Raw genomic sequence first — 21,266 nt, 5'->3', positions numbered from 1 at the left:
AACAATAAATATGTGAATGTTGATTTTTTATACAAATATTTATTATATATTTCAGCCATTCCATTAAAAATTTAATTCATAAATTAAGCTTATTTAAATTTCTTCATTAGATATTATAATTCTTAATTTTTAAAGTTTATGAAGATTTGTTTTTTATTTTTTAAATTAATAAAAATTTTTTATTTTGAATAAATTATGTTTAATTGTGGAATAGCTGAATAAAGTTATATACAGGAACATTCTATTAAATGAACATTATGTTCTTCTAATGACTTATATAAATAATTTATAATTTAGAAATTTATCATTTTTTTTAATTTATATACTTTTTTAACGAAATTAAAATTTTTCTTATTTTAAAAAAATGTTCACATTTATCATCATTATTTTAAATTTACATTTCTAAATATTTTATTAATAAGATTCATTAAGTCATTTCTAAAAACCTAAAATCGGAATCAATACAATCATCTTAAAATTTATGATTTTTAGTACTATATATATAAGATTTACTTAACATCCTACTTAGATCTTTAAAGATTTTGTTTATATCTTACATGCATTATGTTAATGATATAAAGCGTGAGCAAATATCAGAATCAGAAACTTTTCTATTTAACGTATATATGTATATCATATGTGCAAAATTTCGTTGCGTGCTCGATTTGGCTGCAACAATAAAAAATATGTAATATCAGTTTTAGTAATTACGCAAAAAAGAAATTCTACGTTAATTAATCATTACTAATATTTTTTAAAATCTGATTACCTAAGCAACTTCAAAAAAAGAGGTTATTAAATGTAAAATTAGTTCTTAATTAGGTACATAATAATTAGTACCTTAAAATGCAAAATAGATAATATAATACTAACTATAAATAAAATTTTCTATTAATAGCATTTTTTTAGAAAAATACGAGTTATAATGTAATTTAATGTATTCAATGTTATTTAATATGATTTACATAATTATATCATTCTCTTTTTTTCATTTATCTTTATAAATTCAAACATGAAGTTATATAATATGACTTAATGAATATATATATACAAAATTTGAGAAAAACTTAAATAATATGAATATTAAAATTATTGTCAGTAAGGAATTACATCATACAAAATATAAAATTATATCTCTCTCGAATTAAACTGTACAATTGAAAATTTTTTATAATATTTTGATATACTTCATAGATTTAATAAAGTATTGTTAATATTATAATTAATAAATTTTTTTTATTAAATGATTGCCAATAACTTATAAATTTGGCACATATCAAATTATATTATATTATATATTATAAATATTTAAACAAATCATTTTTCCATACTTCTTATTAAACGAATGTTAATTTTATAAATTAATTAAATTACAAGAAATTTATTTTTTTTAAAGAATTAAAATCTGTTAAAGATTAAATACACAGGAATATATACAACATATTTAGTCTTTCTTTATTAAAATTTGTTTTAAGTAATGCACATAGCAAGAATTTTTTAATAAATTATTATGATTATAAATTTTAACATAATTTTGTAAATTGAATTATTTAATATTTTCAAAATTAATAATTGTAATTCTAATTCTATGTCCCAGTATTTATTTTAAAATACACAATATATATTTAATAAGTATGGAAAATTAAAAAAAATTATTCGGATCAAATGCAAAACTTGTCGAAAATGATTTAAACAATATAATAAATTATTTAGATAAAAAAATATAAACGATATTTTGTGATGTTATAAAAAAATAAAAGTAATACTAAAACGTGAAAACCATCAAATAGGATTTCATCGGATTTACCTTATATATTTACATTGTAGTTTGAATTTGAAAATATTTGTTTATTTTTTGAATATTTCATAGGATCTCCATATATAATTCGTTAAATAAAAATGTATATTTGCATACATATTTTTACTTTCCTTAAAGAGAAAAATATGAATTAATCGCAGCATAAACAATAACAAAATATGAAGTACGTTTTAGAAAATAATTTTTAAAAAATTAAATTTATAAAGTAATATAATTCTCTGCTTTCTTCTTTTTTCTTTTTTTAAATTACTAATAAAAAAAAAATTTTAATTTGTTATGCATGCGTCAATTTTTATTCATTTGTAAGAAGTTTGCAAATAGTGTTTAATTCTATTCAAGAAGCATATATTTTTTTGGGGTATATTTCAATTCGCAAAATAGTTTGCACATAAAACATATTATTAATTTACAATGAACAATTTACAAAAAATTTTTAAAGTAATTATAAAGTTAGTTGATGGTATTACATGCGCTTTTTAACACAACAATTTCGTATTACATTTCGATAATTTCAAACTGACCTGTGTGTCTCATCTTTAACAGTAGTAATTACAGCATCGGTTTTTACAATTAGCTCTTTATCCTGTACATGTAAATCACTGTTACTTGGTTCCTTTGAAAGAAGAGCATTAGTATTTTGTATCACAGTCTTAGATTCAGAGGTAAGAACATTAGATGATTCAAGGAGATGAGAGAGTGCCTTATTTTTTTCCAGAACATCCTGCCGAAGATTGAACATAATTGTATTACCAGACTGAAAATATAAAATTTGTATTATTAATAAATATCAATTTTTATTTTTTTTTTGTTTTTATATATATATTTTATTATAGATATTATTCAATATTTAAATGTCAAATTATCAAATTTTATATTTTGTAATTATATAAACCTATAATTAGAAAGATCTATATAACATTATAAAATATTGTTTATTTTAAAAAATAAGATATTAATAAATTATTATAAGTTTATAAAAATATAATAAATATAAATATATTACTTTTATATTGGATGTTATAGATTCTGTATGAGACGAGTTTGTTGTGGATAATACAGTTAAACCTTGATCTCCATTATTCAACGTAACATGACGCGGTACTACATTAATGGAGGTGTTATGTTGACTCGTGACACACAAACTTTTTCCACCCATTATTACTTTTCCTAATACTTCCTACAATATATAAAGTTACATTATTGTTATTTAAAATATAAATCACAATAATTATTATTTTATAAATTATCATACCTTGCCTGCTTGAGAAAGAGTTACACCTTTGGTTTGACCCTTTTGTATAACAATCACATTTGTCTTAGATCCTAATTTCGTATCAGGATGATGAGATATATTTACAGTTTTATTAGAATTTAATGTAACACCCTAAAACATATAAATATATTTTTATAATAAAATTTAATATTTTTATAATATTCATATATAATTATTATTATTATTTTTTAATTGTACCATCTTGGCAGTGGTTTGATTATTGAGCGTTGTAGGTAATTTTTTACAAGTTAATGTTGTTATCTGCTTAGCTTGAGGTGGTCCTGGTCCATTAGAAACTGTTGTAACAGGACAAACAGTCATCAATCGATGTGAATTACCTAAGAATAATTAAAAAAAAAATAAATTATATAATTATGATTTCCAAACTGAATGATAATTGAACATTAACAACACTCACTTGAAGTAATAGTTTTAGTTATTGGAGATTTTACATTAGAATGTATTACTGGCACAATACGTTTTGTATTGCTTGAAATTGAATTTGAATTTTCTGAACATGACGCTTTTTGTAAATTATGAGATATAGACGATGTTTTAGGACCTAAAACATTACGAAAAATTAATAGAATTAAAATTCAAGTAAGTAATATATATTCTAAAAGAAATGCATTCTTACTTAAATTATCTTGTATAGATGTATCTTGTATATCAGATTGAAAATTATTTCCTGATGTACATGATACATTGCCAGACACTAAAATTGCTGGTCCGATTTTTGTATTAAGTTTGTTTTGGGTTGTAATAATTCTTCCTTTAGCTTTTGTAATATTTGTTGTACCTATTGGGATTACCGTATTCATAAAATTACTAGATGAAATTACCGAATGATTACTTTCACTGTCTTGCACTGCTAATTCCTTAGATTCTGAATTTAATATTATTGAATTAAAAAATTATTTTAGAAAAAATATATCATTTATAATTAAAAATAATTACCCGAATCACTTTCTCCACAATTAATATTTAATGGTATTATAGTGACATTTTGATGCTGTAATGAATTTGTAGGCATTCGTGATAAATGAATAGTATTTTCAAATGATCCTTTATCAGTAGTACCATGATTAATAGCTCCTATTGAACTTGAAGATACTACCAAAACCTATATCAAATATAAAATTATTAAATGTAAAATTATTTTTAACTTTTATTTTTTAATTACCTTATTTGGAAGTGTTGGTGAAAGAGGAGAAGAAGGTTTACGTTTTTCAGAAACAATATATTTTTCACTGCCATCAGAAGTATTGCTTTGATTATTAATTTCCTTATTCCTATCTGATTCAGTAACCTATAATATAATACATAAAATAATTAAGATAAAATTAAAAATATTTTTGTCATCTAAATAAAAGAATAATTTAAATTACCTCAGTTAGAACATTTTCATCACTTAACTTATCTTTATTAGATGCAATCTCATGATTATTAAAAGAGTTTTCTTGTACTTTAATCTTCAAAGGAGATTCATTTCTAATATCTATAGAAACAAACATAAAAATAATGAATTCTTTTTGATATAATTATTATGCATAAAAATATTGATTGATTAAATCTGCTTAACTTACAGTTCTATACCCATACATTATTTTACATAGACTAAAACCACACATTTACCAAAATAGATAATATTTTTCCTTAAAACCTTTTGCATCCTCTGTTTTCTCGTGAACAGGAAGATTCCTTTTGTTTGCTGCTACTGTTGCAAGGGATAAACTATTTGCTAATGTTGTGAATGCAGATCGAGCCTTTAATCTTGGCAAAAGTGGAATAGCACGACGACCTTCAATAGTCCAATCAGTACCAGTATTTGGACCACTTAATCTATATAACAATAGTTCATAAAGTAAAAATAATTCTTAAATATAAAATACTAAATTTAAAAATTTAACACATTGTCCATGAAATAAATTAAATTTAGATGACTATCTTAAAAAAAAAAATAATAGAAAATTATTTATTTAATATAATTAATAATATATTAAAAATATATTTAATAATATATTAAATAATATATAAAATATTTTATATAATAAGATCTCATATAATTATTTTAAAGTTGCTATTATGTCACTTAAAATAATAAAATATTATATCAATTATATAGTAATTATAATTAAATAGTTCTTAAATAAATTTATTCTATAACTAATTAAATAAAAGATTCATTTAAATTTTCTAAGATATTACTTCAAAATAAATAAAATAAACAAAAGCACAAAAAATTTGATTCTGAAAATTTGCAGTAATTTAAAGATACTTTAAAAATCTTTACATTAATTAATATAAAAAAATAGAATGATAAACAAATACTTACTGTTCAGCTATTGTTGCTAATTTTTCATCATTAACAGCTCTTCGTACTTCAGCACGATGTCGCTCATTAGAAATATGTAAAACTTTAGCAAGTTCTTGTAACAACTTTTGTTTTTCACTAGTAAATGGACCTTGAGCACGTAAGACAGACACCATATTTCCATAAGCTTCTAATTCTATATCACAAAAATATTAATTTTAATTAACAAATAAGATATATAATATTAATATATAATTATTTAAAATTATATAATAGTCTAAAATTTAATAAAACACATGTTGTTATATATATTGTTAATAATCTATAAAAAAATTTTAATATAATAATATATTTTCAATTAATTTAATAATTTTTAATTAAAATAAATCAATTTAAATTTAATAAATATTACATATTATGCAATAATATTAATTCTTTCTCAATTAATTCTTTACCTATAGTAATACTTAATCATAATAAAAATTTATGTATTATGTATCATTTCAGACATGCATTTAATTGTACTATCAATAATTATTAGAAAGTTATCTAAAAAGATTTATTAAGTTATATGGTTTTTATTTTAATCAATTTTAATTATTATAATTATATTTAATCATTATAGTTATATGTTTTTATTTAAATTACATATATTTGAATATATGTAAATTTATTTATTTTCTTAATATAATATAATTTAATGCTAAATTGATTTTCATATTACAATGAATTGTTTTGAATAACAACTTGCATAAAATAATTATAAATATATTATTAAAAATAAAAACACAATGAATAAAATCCTGGTTATATTCAATAAAAAATACATACATTTTTCATATAACACTAATAAATTTTAATACATTCACAAATAATGATAATCAAATACAGTACTTTTAGTTTCTATTTATAAGTTTAAATTATATAAAATATAATTATTATAATATTTAATATTTATTTAAAAATTAAAATATATTTTTAAATATATAATAATATTGTTATTATAAAACGTTAAATATTAATGAAGCAAGAAAACAATTATTCCAGACATAACCTTACCTAAACATCGTAAACATTTTCTACATTCATCACGAGTCATGTTTTCGTATCTCATCGGCCACATGATTGCATGATTTAATCGTTATAATACACGCCATAAAATGTGATAACTATTTGTACACTTTTCCCACATTTTCGATGTTTCGTTGACAGTATGGTAAGTTGTAGATGAAGTTGCCGTATAATTATTCTTATTGTAACTGGTTTTTGTTGTGGTGTTGGTAATACGATAGTAGTATTGGCAATGCGTTGGCTAACTTGAACTACAAGTATATTAACTTAAAATGGCAGAATCAAAAAAAAAAAAAGGAAAAATATTATAAATACTAATTGAAATAAATTGAATTTTTTTAAATTATATTCAAATTATATTATTATAAATTATTATAATAGATAATTAATAAAAAAAAAAGAAATTTTGTTTTTAAATAAAAATATCTATAAGTAAAATATATTTCAAAAAAAAAAGAAAAGTAATTTGATATTATATGTAATGTATTTATCATATATTTAAATATATTTAAATATCAAAGTAATACAATTTTTTTTATTATTTTTTTTTAATTTTTATACAAATTTTTTTAAAATTTTTTAATATAAGAATTCGTGAAATATAATTTTAGTATCGAAATTTATATATTATATATATTTATATCAGTTTTTTAAAATCATAGGAGTTCAATATACAATATTTAAAGATTGCAGGAATTTATAATAAAGATTCCATAAAGTATAATAAAAAAATAAGAAAGAAAGAAAATATAAAAAAGATAAATTTTCTATTTTATTTCAAAAATCCTATTTTAATCCAAATTTTAAAAAATTTAAAATATATTTATATTCCATAAATAGCATATATGTCTAAAATTGTGAACAAATTTTCAATTTGTTCAAATAATACGAATATATTGGTTGATTGAAATCTATAGCTTTATTATACTTTATTATACTAATAAGTTTAAAGAATTTTATTAAATGATATATTAATAGATATATTTTAAAAAAATTACATCTTTCAAGCATCAATTTTTCGAGTGTCAATAATATCTTTTTTAATTTAATAGTTTTATATAAGATTGTCAAATTATTTTTTTTTTTATATTATTTACAAACCAAAATAGTCATTATTCGAAAAAACAATGATTTTTATTAATTTTTTTAAAAAATCTATTATTAAACTTATAAAACTTATAAAACTTATTAAACTTATAAACTTCAATATTGATAAAATCAAAATATTTTTGGAATTTATATAGAAGGATTTGAAAATCATTTCATAAAGTAAAATTTTAAGATTATAAATTCATATAAAATATATATGTAAATATATATAAATTTTATGAATAAGACGAAGACCTAAAATCGTAGATATTTAATCGTAGATTCAATGTAATAGAAATAGACTTTATTATTATATATTTAATTATTTGAATAGAAATTTACAGATTTAAAAATGTTTTAAAAATGATTTTTATTAAACTAATTGTAATTAATGCATTATTATTAAATATAAAAAAAATATATATAGAAAATATTTATTTTTTCTTAATGTATCTATTCCTAAAGTAATTAAAATTATTTGGTCAATTTAATTTTATAATAAAATTAATTATTATATTTAATTTTATAATAAAATTAATTTCATTAAACTTCAAAAAATTTTTGAAAATGTAAATAAGATATAATTTAAATTATTTAAATATAAAAATAATATATTTTAATTTTATATTTTATATCAATTTTAAAATTATGTATGGATAAATAAATAAAGAAATAAAATATATTATTTTTATTTGAATTACAATTATTTTGATATTTAGTAAAATATTTTTTATTTACAATTTGTTCAATATACTTATAAAAACAGAAAAAATAGAATTTAATATTCATCATAATATTTAACATTATAATACAAATCTTATATTTCTAAACATATCAACAAAAATATCAATTGAAAATATATATTTAAGATTTTTCTTAAAAAGAAAAATAAATCTAAAAGATTAGAAAGCATATCTTTTTTTCTTATCAATATAATTAATAAATATTATAAAGAAAATCGAAAAATGATATTAGAACAATCATTTTCAGAAGATATGTTTTTTTGATATAGGATTTGCAGATTATTATTAGACATAATAATTTATATTGTTTATAGAAACAAAAAACAATTCATTTTTAAAATAGATAAACAAACACATTTAGTCTTTGTTATTTGTTTCTTTTTGCAAGATATATGATTTAGAGTTTTAACTATGATTTTTTTCTAAAAATATATTTGTTCTGTCATATACAAAAATAATTAAGTATAAAAATAACATATAATAAGGACTAGATAATTCACATATAACACGTAATATAAAAATAAATTTAAAATTTTAGACAAATTAGTCATCTGAAAATAATTAAAAATGTTTAAAAATTTTATTTGTTATTTATCTATGTATATACTGATCAAACCATATTCATCATATTTAGAAAAATTATATTTTTTAATAAAAATATTTCTAAAAAATTATTAGCTTTACTTCAATGTATATAACTTCAATGTATATGACAAATTTATGATATTTTGAAAGCAATAACATTTTAAAATAATACAAATTTGATTATAAGTATATTTTATTTTTATGGCGATGACAACCACAAGAATACAATCTTGAGGAAATAACATTTTAACTGAATTGCATATTGACACTATTTATAATACATGATGATAATAATTATTTATAACATATGTTGAATTTTTCAGATTAAAGAGGATAAAAATGTATTACAATGCATAAAAAATTCATTAGATTTTGTAAATCTAAGAAGTAAAAATCAAAACTATTCGTCGAATATATGAAATAGAATTATCTTTTTTTTTTTTTTTTTCAATTTTTCAATTGAAGAATGTAATACAAAATTAAATAGATACATACAGCACATTAAAGTTATTTGTTTAGAATTGAATGTTTTATTATATTAGTTAACATTTAGATTTTATAGTCTAGAGCTTACAGCATTGCTTATTTGTTCCTTGTCCACATCACTTATTTTTGCATTTGGCATTATATTTTGACCTAATCTGCATGGTACATGCTTTTTTATGCATAAACCAATGAAGTCTTTGACATTCCCTGTCACAATATTGCACTGCTTTACATTTGCTACATTTTTTGTTAGCTTTATCTTCTCCACAAGTAATGCAAAGTGTAGTATTATCTAAAAAAGCTCTTTGACCATCAATTGCAGCTGATACTACTGATACTGCAGATGGTGGATCATTAGCTGCAAGAGTTGCAACCATTTGACGAAAAATTGTACTTTCTCTATATGGAAATTCTCTTACACTTTCTCTCAGAAATGCTTCCTGATATTCTGGTATACCATCACTTTTACTACATTTTAAAAATTTTCTTATTAAACCTTCAATAGTATCTGATTTTTTTTCTTCTCCTTCTTCATTTGTTTTGTCAATTTTTTCTGCTTTCATTGCTTCTTGTCTCTTCTGAAATTTGATCACTTCAGCCACAACACAATTTAGATAATGATATTTAAATGCCATCACTTCATTTGTTTCTGCACCTTTTGTCATTTCTTTGTGATGCATAGATTCTAAAACTTTTTGTACCTTAAAAATTATAAAAAAAGAAGAATAATAAAATTATAATTGTTTATTTACATTATAGAAAAAACTATAATTGAATAAATTATAATTATCTATTTATCTAAAAAATATGTATTAACTTTACCTTAGTAGCATTTTCTAAAAGGCCAGGATATCTTTGTAAATTCATAGCTACACGTACAGGATGTACATTTATTTGTATTATAAATTTATGAAAAGAATCTGCTAAATGTGGTGGAAGCATTGATTCAGTTTGTAAACCTTGTGGTTTAACATAATAATCAATATCAGCTTTTGGAATAAAATTATTGATAGTTGCTACACAATTATGATTTCCCACAAATGCTGCCATTTGTGCTGGAGTTCGTCCTACACTGTTTGTTGCTGTTAAACGTGCTCCATAAGACATTAAAAGATGGCAAAGTTCAGCATTTCCACTAAGAGCTGCAAAATGCAAAGCTGTATATGTATGTTCATGTTGACATGCATTTACACCTGCTCCCTATAATAAAATATTTTAATTATTCATATTATCATATAATTCATATTATGATTGTATATTTTGTATTATTGGTAATAATTAATATTTACTTATTAATTTTTTTAAATAATAAATTTCACATATTTTATAGATAATAATATTCAATATTCTTAAAATTTAATTTTTTCAAATATACTATAATAATTTTTTGAATGATCAATTATAAATTCCAATCTTTAGTAATTTTAATTTAAAATAATATGCATTATTTTTTTTTAAACTTTCAAAAAATATTTTTTTGATAAAAATTATTTTATTTTCAAAATTCATTAATATACACATATAAGTTAATTATATTTAAAAACAAGTATTCATTTATTAGAATATAAAATGAAAAAAGATACTATATTTTAAAAATTAAAAAAAAATATTTAATAAATTGTTGTTGAGGAATTTTTTATTTATTATATAGATAAAAAAAGAAAATCATAAATTTATATATGAAATATATTTTCATTCGTTTTTTTTATATAAATAATATGCATTTTTTATTTTATTTTTTTTTACAAAAGTGACTTTGGATATTTAAATTATAAAGAATTTTTAAATTATATTTTATTGTTTAATATAATCTTAAAAAGTTAACCTACTTGGTCCAACAGCATCTGTACTATTTCCTTGTTTCCTTTATAACAAGCATGTTGTAGTGGACTCATACCATTTTCATCCACAAAATCAATTTTGATTTTATTTGCTGTTAACAATACTTTGAGTTCAGATACTTCATTATTGCTGATTTTTGTAAAAATTTGCTTTTGTAAAGCAATTAAACTCTCTGGTGAAGACGCCATTTTTCTTACTATCGATTAGCATAACGAAAATATAAGTATAAATGAGATATATAATCTATCATCTTATGGGAATTAATCATATAAGAAATCTTTTTTAAACAACTTATTGTAAAATGTTAAATAATTGAAATGAAAACAAGAAAAATATAATATTTTCTTTTTCTTTATGAGTCTATAAATTTACACGAATGACAGTTCGTTCATTAATTTTATATATTTAATTTTCATTATAATAAATTCATATATATATATAAATTTGCGAATATTTAATCGAGTAAAGAAATTTAATTTTTTGTCTAAATTATTTTTATAATTTTCACGAATTTGAATTTATAATTATGATAATCATTTTAAAAACTAATTTGAATCTGTCTATAAATTGATATTAAACTTTCAAAATATTATTTTATAATTTTCCTATTCTTTTAATAAAAATGATTATAATATTTGATATAACTAAATAGTTATTTTTTTCCTTAAATACTTAAATATTGTAATAAAAAATATCGACAGTAATAGTAAATATTTAATATCGAAATAAAAATATCGAACATACTCTATCGATTTGATTCTACTTACTTACGTTAGATGTCAGAATTATCACTTGCAAAAGAATCGTAAAAAGCAGTTATACTTCTGTACTTTTATGAGCAATTATAGTGATTAAAAATGTCGAAAATTGTAGGAGAAGTATCAACATTAATCAAACGTATGTATTTGATATTTAATTATTATAATCATTTTTTATAAAAAAAATTGGTTATAATTTAGTTATAAAATGTTATTATGTAATACTAGTATCTTTACTATATATTAGAATTAATTTTTTCATTTCCTTAAATTTAATTTATATTTCATTGGCATTTCATAATGATTTTAAATTCATTAATGATATTATTAATTGATATTTTATATTAATAGTTTTTTCTCATTAATTTAAGTAAAATATATTAATTATGATTTACAATTATGGTTATTACAGTTGGAGTAACAAAATCTGGACCTGCTTTAAGAAAATTTACATATTATGCAAAGGTTGAATTAGTTCCACCAAAAATATCTGATATTCCTGCTATAAGAAATGGTTTTCAAAATCTGATTACTTCTGTCAAAGAGAAACGATTTCTTCACCTTACTGTACGCGAAGCTTGGTTAAATACATTAGTTGGAATTGAAGTCTTATGTTGGTTTTTTGTTGGAGAATGTATTGGAAAACGACATCTTGCAGGATATAAAGTATAAAAATATGTTTCTATTTATATGAATATAATCTGTATAATAGTCAAATAAATATATAAATATAAAATTTTTTCTCTCAATAAAAAAAATATAAATTTTTTTTAGCTCAATTTTAATTATATAAATAAACATTAATATTATTTAATAAAGCATTTTTTTATTCTATTAATAAAAATTTGATTAAACAAACAAAAAATTTACCATTTTATAAAAAATTAATATTAGACATAATATTGGACAATTATTTATTATGATAAAAAATAAGGCTATGTTAATATATATTGTTTTGCATATTGCCATATACATATTGCTCCACTAACATGAACATTTAATGATCGAATTACACCAGCTTGTGGTATTTCTATACAAGTATCAAACAAAGGTATCAAATTTGCAGGAATTCCATTTTTTTCATTTCTGAAAATAATTATTCTTATATGATATTCTTATATTCTTATATGAATATTATTTTTTTTTATATGAATTTATTTAATTTTATAATTACTTACCCTAAAACAAGAATTGTTTTTTTTTCAAATTTCATATTTAATAAATTTATACTATTAGCTGTTTGTTCTACTCCTACTAAAGACCATCCCATATCCTTTTTATCTAACAGATATTTACATAATTCATATGGTTTTATCTATAATGATTAAGTTAAGTTTATTATAACAAAAATTTCTGAACCATTATTAATATAATAATAAAATACCTCTGTAATAGTTATCCAATTTTCAGCTGATACACTAAGATTTTGAAATTCTTTATCTTTGACTTGATTCAAATTAGCAATAACTAATTCTTTGACATTAAAAATTTCACAAGTACGAGCAAGTCCCCCTAAATTTGGAATACGACTAAGAAGACATGCTACAACTATAAGACTTTCTTCATCCGATGTTTTTTTATGAGAAATAGATTCTCTGATTGTTGGAAAAATATCATTATTTGATAAATTGATAGTCATTATAGGATTAATTTTTTTTTGAATATCACTTAATTCTTCAAAGTCCATATTACATTTTTTTATGAATGGTTCTGTATCACCTATATTTTTTTTCTTTATTTTATATTTATTACTTATTATATATAAAATATATATATATATATATATATATATATATATATATATATATACAAAATATACTTAGAAATTGTTATAATTATGATAATAATATATTTTAATAAAATACCTGATCGTTTTATTAAATATGATGATGTTTTAATATCAGATAATGATTTATTTAAATTATATAGTTGAAGTGCATGACCATTAAATTTTTTGAAATTCAAAATTGTAAAGAAATTTGGAATTATCCATTCACTTGCATCCATATCAGTCAATCGAGGTAATTCAAGATAAATTGTCTACAAATAAGAAAAATCTTATTATTTAAATAATTTTATAATACATGTTTTTATGAATATTTCCATTTAATAAATTTAAATATTAATTTTATTTTTAATTAATTTACTTGTAAGGTATAATCCAATATAGGATGAAATGTAGAAAGATAAAAATCATTCTCAATTTTGCTTGAATTTCTTATTAATCCATCTTTTAAACTTGTAATTGCAGCATTATATAATCCTTCATATTGTAATATAACATGATCAGGATTTAATTGTTCTAACATTTTATACAATTTTACAAAAATAATCTGTTATGAACAAATAACAATATATCTATAATTTATTTTATAATTTGATATTTTATAATACAATTTACCTGAGCATAAAGACGCATATTATATTGTTGTCCTAAACAACAACGGCCAATATAATTCAATGCTGTTAAAATAAAATTGCTTTGAGAATCTTTAGAAAGAAGTTTAGAAATATGATAGACAATACATATTATGGAACTAACACATCCTGGACGTATTGTAATACCCTACACATATTAAATTAGTTGAACTTTTATATATAAAAAACAAATTTTATGGAAAAAAAAAACAAAACTTATTTAAATACCTTTTCAAAAAATTCCCAGATTTTATGATGAAATTCCACATTTTCTACAAAAATTTTTATTAATATCCACTCTTGCATTATTCTAACACTATGTTGATTACTTTCCAAAAGTAATAAATTTAAAAGAAATTCTTGTAATGTTATAATGTCATCCTGTAATAATAAATTTAATTTTTTTTATTTATAATTTTATAAAATATATTTTTTATTACCTTTGTTAAAATTGGCTGCATTATTAACAAAATTTGCATAATTCTGTGTTTTATTTTATGTATATACGAATAATTAAAATATCGTTTATTTTTATATTTTTCTAATTTTTGTAAAATAATTGGAAGAAATATTGATGCAAATTCTTTATCTTCATTAATTATTTTATGTAACAGAATAACAGAAGTTGCTCTGATATTATAATCTCTATTAATAAAGTTAAAATATTAATTACAAATATATAAAATATAATATAATTAAAAATTATAAAGATACTTACATTATTTGTATATGTTGTGGATAACAATTTTGATAATTTTTTATAATATATAAATAAACTTGATTTTCTATTTGTTTGTCTTTTCGAAGTACAGGTCCATGAAGTAGACATGCTAATAGTGGTTCTTGCAAATTTTTTAAACAATATGTATTTAATAATTTCATTTCATTTAATAAAATTTTTTTTAATTTTGATACATTATTACTTTCTTCAAGTAATTGGTTGATAAACTAAAAGTTTAAAATAATTTTAATATTTTAAAAAATATTAATTTATTAATTAATATGCTACTTTCTTACATTGTTTGCAAAATTTTTAATATTGGGTAGTATTAAAAAATTATTATTTATAATAACTCCTACAAGATTTTCTATTGCCAGAAAGTAAGTTTTGTTCTTTGTACTTAATAATGTGGTCTTCCAACAATCAGTAAAAATAGATTCTAAATTTAATGTATTTTTTAAATTTTGTATTGCTCCTTTATTAACCATTGTTTTCAATATTAATGCTATTTCTGGAACAATTTCATTTCCTCCCATTTCAAATAAATAGGAAATACTTTTATTCCAATCAATTTTCTGAGGCCACATTTCTATTTCCACTTTTGATAAAAATTGATTTATAAGTTTTGCAAGTAATATATAACAATCTGATGCTATTTTTCCTTTAAATTTTATTTGACTTTCATCATTATTAAATATACGAATATCACAAATATCTATTAATGGTTGAATGTAAAATGATGCATAATTTGCACACAAAATATTTTGTGTATAATGTAAAATATATAATGCATATAAATAATGCATATTTGTATATTGTTTTATATTTTGAATGATAAATATGCTTTCATTTTTGAATTTCTCAACATAATATAAAATTTCTTTTTCTGTTAAAAGTAAATATCCATTGTTAAGAATTAAAATAATTGTAGTAAGATATCTGTTCATTTCTTCATAATTGAACTTATATGGTATGCTTCTACTATTTTTAAGTAAAAATTTTAATGCATCATTAATATATAAAGACAATAATTGTTTGATATTTTTATGATTTTTTGTGATATTTAAATTAAGTAAATGTGACATAAATTCTACAATATAGAAAATATGTATAATATTTGCATAAGGTCTTATATCTATTCTCTTAAGTGATAATAGCCAATTATTAAGTATTTCCTTTATAGGACATGTTTTCTGTTCTACTATTAGATTTGCATCATAAAACATAATAATAATAATAGCAAATTTAGCAGGATTGAATTTGGGATGCAAATTTTTATACGTATATTCTTCACAAATAAATTTAATGAAATTTATTACATCTGCTTTTATCAATATTTTTTTCAGCCATCTTATTATATCATCCCATAGAAATGAATTTTTTATAAATGTTTCTTCTAAAGAAAATTCTAATAACATATTCATTACAATTTTTAAATCATTAATTTTTTTAACAGAAAGGAATATTATGTTTAAAAGTTCAATTTGAGATGCAATCTTTAATATATATGAGTGCATACTTAAATTTTTCTGAATCAAAGATTTAATTAAATTTAATTGATTATCTTCCCAATAATTTGATACTTTACTTGATACTATTCTTAAAACTTTCAACATATAAAATATTGGTATTGGAGCCCATGTTTCTTCATTCATTATTTTAAAAACTTTATTAAGAAATTCAATTTGTTCAGTTTTTACATGTATAAATAATTTTATAATATCATTTAATATTTCTGGTTCTTGTTGATAAGTTTGACATTCATATAAATATGTATTGTTTAAAACATGTATAAATAATTTTAAAAATTGATTGTCATACAAAAAGATAGGTGAATTACAAATATATAATATACCTTGTTTTACTATGGTATTATTTTCATGCAATAATATTCTCTCAAAAATTAATTGTAACCAAATATTGTCAAAGCAATTGTTACATACAGTATGTTCTTTGTTTCCTTTTATCAATATTGGTAAATAAGTTAGTGCGGGTAATATTAAATGATGATGTTTTTCTTCTAAAGCTTCTAATATCAAAAAGTAATTTTGTTTAATGTCATCTATTGATATTTTTGTTTTAATTGATTGATGGCATATAAAAGGAATAATTTTATGTTTTTTTGATTTCAAATCATTTTCATTTATAGTACTTATGAAATCAATTATTCGTTTCATTATAAATAATGCTTGTTTTCGATATTGTTGTATTGGAGATTTTAAACTTTGTAATAATAACAACCATAATTTTTCTATATAAAATATGTCATAATGTATAAAACTAATATTTTTTAAATTTACAGAAAAACATGTATCTATTAAAATACTGAGTGCACTTAATAAATCTTTTAAATCATCCATTTTATTTAAAATATAATTCCACATAGGTGGTAAAATATCTTCATAACCAAAAGTATTTATTAATTTTGGCAAAATTGAAGCAAATAATTGCCATTCTTTATTTTCTTTTATTTGTAACCATAACATCATATCTTTTAGATATAGAGAATTAAAACGTTTCAATAGATTTGATTCCAAATCATTATATAAATATTTTTTTAATTGTAACGATTCTAAAAAACATTCTAATATTTTCAAATATAAAATTTTGCTTTCATTATTATTTAAGCTATTAACATTCGATTTGCGAAAATTTATCATGTGTTGCTCAATACATTGTGAATTACAGTAAAGCGTTAATTGTAAAATTATAATATCATATAAAATTGGATGTTCAAAAAAATTTTGTAATTTATCTTTTACAAATAAAATATTTTCTATTGTTTTAAAACATAAATCATTTGGAATTATTCTAACATACTTATTTGTTGTATGAAATATAAGTTGATATTCATAACACAAAATCATTCGAAATGTATATAATTTTTTTGCGTGTAAATTATTTTTTATTATTTCAGTGTTATAATATTTACTTAAACGATGTAATAATAAAAATGGATCATCTTTAAATGCAATTTCTAATAATTCTAAAATCGAGAAATCTATTGTTGAAATACGCATATAGCGTTCGTGTAAATCCATATTGTTACAATTTTTTTTTTTTTTAATATATATATATATATGTATATATATGTGTATAAATCTATATATATATATATAAATATACCTATATAAAAATATTAAAAATATAAATATATTTTTCGTTTATTTAAATATTCTTAATTTATAAGAATTTATTACAAATTAATATTTTATTTAACTTGAATATTTTTGTACATAATAACACAAATAATTATACCTAACCAATAAACGCACACGTGGCTATTTAGAAATATACGTATCAAGTGTTAATTTATTTCATCATAAAAAGTTAATGGCAGTTTTTTAATAAGTGCGTTCTGAGACATATTGTGCACATCTTAAACTGAAACGAACTCGACAGTGGAGACTTCAACACTCAGCAGTTTCAGGAAATGTTGTATTTTCTGACAACAGGAAGCAACTTCCTGAAAATCATTAGCTTGGTCAAACAAGTGGTCAATAGCCGGCACATAAGTTTGATGAGAATGGCTAAAAGTAAATTTGAATATGTAAAAGAATTTGAACGTGATGATTGTTGTTTGCCAAATTGTTGGATTGTGGTTAGAATAGATGGAAGAAATTTTTCGAAATTTTGTGAAGCGCATCAATTTACCAAACCGAACGATGTAGCTGCTTTGCAATTAATGAATCGCGCGGCTATTACGGTTATGGAAGATTTCAAAGAAATCATTTTAGGATTTGGTCAAAGTGATGAATATTCTTTCGTCTTTCGAAAAGACACTGAACTTTACAAACGAAGAGGTATATATATTTTAAAAAATAGTTTAAAACATAATAAATTTAAAGTAGTAAATAAATAATAGAAAACAAAAAATATATATATGTGATAAATGCGTTACTTTATTATTAAAATTATTATTTATATTATATTTATATTTTATAGTGATCTATAATATAAATATATTATTTAAAATATTTTTATAATATTTTAGCTTCAAAATTGATGACAAATGTGAATTCTCTTTTTGCATCATCATATGTTTACCATTGGCCTCGTTTCTTCCAAGGCAAAGAATTATATTATCCACCGTCTTTTGATGCTCGCGTTGTATTATATCCTACGGATAAAAATTTAAGGGATTATTTAGCATGGAGACAAGCTGATGCTCATGTAAATAATTTATATAATACTTGCTTTTGGAATCTTGTATTAAAAGGAAAATTAACTCCAAGCCAGGTAAATTATTATAATTTAACTTTTCTCAATTTTTATATATTTTTATATATATTATTATGAAAATAATAATTACATATAAATATATATTATATTATTCATTTTATTTATTTTTATTTATTATATTATTTTATATAGATATATATTTATACTATATTTTTAAAATTTTAAAATTATTATTTTATTTGTAATTATTTATTTTATAATTATTATTTTTTTATTTTAGGCAGAAGTTAAGCTTAGAGGTACATTGGCTTCACATAAAAACGAATTACTTTTTCAAGAATTTGGTATAAATTACAATAATGAACCACCACTTTTCCGAAAAGGAACTACACTTATAAGAAAATTAGTACCTGATGGAACAGGTAGATTGAAACCTGCAGTCGTTCCATTGGTAGATGATATTATTGGAGATCGTTTTTGGAAAGAAAATCCAGAAGTACTTGGATTAAAAAGTTTAGCAACTTATCAACCTCCAAATTTAGTTAATAATGTTTCTACAAATCCAATCAGAACAACAAAACCACCATCACCAACTGCTAACATGAAACATATTAATAATACTCCACCATCTTCAGTTGCTAATGTGAATTCTATAAATGAAGAAGTACATCCAGTAAGAAGTAGAGAATCAGAGGGAGAAAGAATGCAATGTGAAAGTGAACGAATTTGTAGAAGATAAGCAGTGTTTATGTCTCTTTTTTTATAATAAATTTGAAAAATATCCTAACGGAAAATAATGAAAGTTTATTTCCAGTAATTAAGAATATTTTCATCTCATTTTATCTGAAGTGGTATTATAAAATATTAATTGTGGTGAAAGAATTACAAAATTCAGAATTAATAATTCTGATTATATTTATGATTTCTTTGTAAATCTTTCATTCAAAAATTAAATTTTATCTTACTATTTTTTTTAGAAAGTGTATTTTTATATGATAAATTACATACTCATATATGTGTATTTTTATATGTATGTATATATACATACATATCAGAAATAGAATACTTGAACCGTTAAAACTCAAAAAGTTTTGAATTTTTGAATATCAAAACTTTTTGCTATTTTTGTTATATACAAAACTTTCAAAATCTAGATATAGGATAATTTATATAAAGAAATTTATAAGAATGTGTGACATTTAATATAATTAAACATTAAATATAATGCAATTGAATTTGTATTTAGACTTTAGATTTATTTTAATTGGTACAATTTTACTAATCCAATTTACATAAGAAAAAATAAAATATAAAAATTTAATTTATTATAAGTCAAAAATATAATTATAAGTCAAAAAATGATTATTATTATAAAATTATGAATCTGAGTTTAAAGAATTTCAAAAATGAAAATTTATTAAATTTTTAAGTTACAACGAAATAGATATTTTAAAAAAAGGAAAAAAGCATTCTAGATTTCGAGAGTTTTGAAATCTTATAAAATTTAACAAATTATGCTAATATAAACAAGATTTCTATCCTTAATATATAAATATATATATATATATATAGATATATATATATATAGATTTGTGAAATATTTTTCGTTAGGATTTTATATTTTAGACTTATTTGATTTCAGTATCATTTTTTAATAGCAAAAATACTATTAAATTATTTATGAAATGAAAGGCTGCTCTAGAATAAATGTATTAAGATTTTTATAAAAAATTTTGTTCATAAACATAAATGGTATAGGATATAGACTTGTTTTAAGCATTAAAAATTCATATTTACTTCTATCATTTAATGAAGTATTTTGAATTAATTTCAAGTATAAAATTTTATTTTTGCATGTGTATGTTTATAACATTAATAACTTATAATAATTCAATTATTTCAAATACTATTATATAATGAATTAATTAGAATATTATTACTTGATTTATTAAAATAAATTTTATA

At 20.1% G+C, this 21,266-nt stretch overlaps 5 protein-coding genes across 7 annotated transcripts; 2 read left to right on the top strand and 3 right to left on the bottom strand.

Moving 5' to 3' along the window:
* Positions 1 to 445: 445 nt before the first annotated feature.
* Positions 446 to 6,708, bottom strand: LOC551150 (BRCA2-interacting transcriptional repressor EMSY). Of its 3 annotated transcripts, none has more exons than XM_006570901.3 (13): positions 6,466 to 6,708; positions 5,428 to 5,602; positions 4,756 to 4,934; positions 4,481 to 4,590; positions 4,276 to 4,401; positions 4,050 to 4,215; positions 3,730 to 3,978; positions 3,511 to 3,654; positions 3,291 to 3,430; positions 3,072 to 3,203; positions 2,823 to 2,996; positions 2,341 to 2,573; positions 446 to 669 (listed from the first exon to the last, which is right to left on the bottom strand). In XM_006570901.3, the coding sequence occupies exons 1-13, from the start codon at positions 6,527 to 6,529 to the stop codon at positions 612 to 614; spliced, it is 1,950 nt and encodes a 649-aa protein (XP_006570964.1). In that variant the 5' UTR covers positions 6,530 to 6,708; the 3' UTR covers positions 446 to 611. The 3 variants fall into 3 exon arrangements, with proteins under 3 accessions (XP_006570964.1, XP_026296971.1, XP_623548.3); XM_026441186.1 differs by having other exon boundaries at positions 548 to 659; XM_623545.6 differs by lacking the exon at positions 446 to 669 and adding an exon at positions 1,749 to 1,929.
* A 2,361-nt stretch (positions 6,709 to 9,069) lies between these two features.
* LOC727375 (ankyrin repeat and MYND domain-containing protein 2) lies at positions 9,070 to 11,439 on the bottom strand. The gene is given in 4 exon segments (XM_026441329.1): positions 9,070 to 9,543; positions 9,545 to 10,081; positions 10,203 to 10,580; positions 11,210 to 11,439. Coding segments are annotated over 4 exon segments (1,209 nt in total). The 5' UTR covers positions 11,411 to 11,439; the 3' UTR covers positions 9,070 to 9,450.
* Positions 11,440 to 11,959: 520 nt separating this feature from the next.
* Positions 11,960 to 12,738, top strand: LOC726222 (ATP synthase subunit g, mitochondrial). Its single transcript, XM_006570906.3, has 2 exons — positions 11,960 to 12,119; positions 12,393 to 12,738. Exons 1-2 carry the CDS (start codon positions 12,080 to 12,082, stop codon positions 12,650 to 12,652), a joined length of 300 nt encoding a protein of 99 aa, XP_006570969.1. The 5' UTR covers positions 11,960 to 12,079; the 3' UTR covers positions 12,653 to 12,738.
* Positions 12,739 to 12,877: 139 nt separating this feature from the next.
* Positions 12,878 to 18,160, bottom strand: LOC727398. Its single transcript, XM_026441262.1, has 10 exons — positions 15,416 to 18,160; positions 15,117 to 15,346; positions 14,839 to 15,043; positions 14,627 to 14,779; positions 14,382 to 14,546; positions 14,128 to 14,313; positions 13,846 to 14,020; positions 13,365 to 13,699; positions 13,159 to 13,295; positions 12,878 to 13,066 (listed from the first exon to the last, which is right to left on the bottom strand). The coding sequence occupies exons 1-10, from the start codon at positions 18,158 to 18,160 to the stop codon at positions 12,916 to 12,918; spliced, it is 4,482 nt and encodes a 1,493-aa protein (XP_026297047.1). The 3' UTR covers positions 12,878 to 12,915.
* Positions 18,161 to 18,381: 221 nt separating this feature from the next.
* On the top strand, positions 18,382 to 20,095 carry LOC410055 (probable tRNA(His) guanylyltransferase). Its single transcript, XM_006570908.3, has 3 exons — positions 18,382 to 18,922; positions 19,114 to 19,358; positions 19,582 to 20,095. The coding sequence occupies exons 1-3, from the start codon at positions 18,553 to 18,555 to the stop codon at positions 20,038 to 20,040; spliced, it is 1,074 nt and encodes a 357-aa protein (XP_006570971.2). The 5' UTR covers positions 18,382 to 18,552; the 3' UTR covers positions 20,041 to 20,095.
* The last annotated feature ends 1,171 nt before the right edge of the window (positions 20,096 to 21,266 follow it).

The sequence above is a fragment of the Apis mellifera genome, linkage group LG6 (genome assembly GCF_003254395.2).
Source record: "Apis mellifera strain DH4 linkage group LG6, Amel_HAv3.1, whole genome shotgun sequence".
Taxonomy (NCBI): domain Eukaryota; kingdom Metazoa; phylum Arthropoda; class Insecta; order Hymenoptera; family Apidae; genus Apis; species Apis mellifera.
Note: the sequence above shows the minus strand (reverse complement) of the source record. Positions and strands in the feature narration are given on the sequence as shown.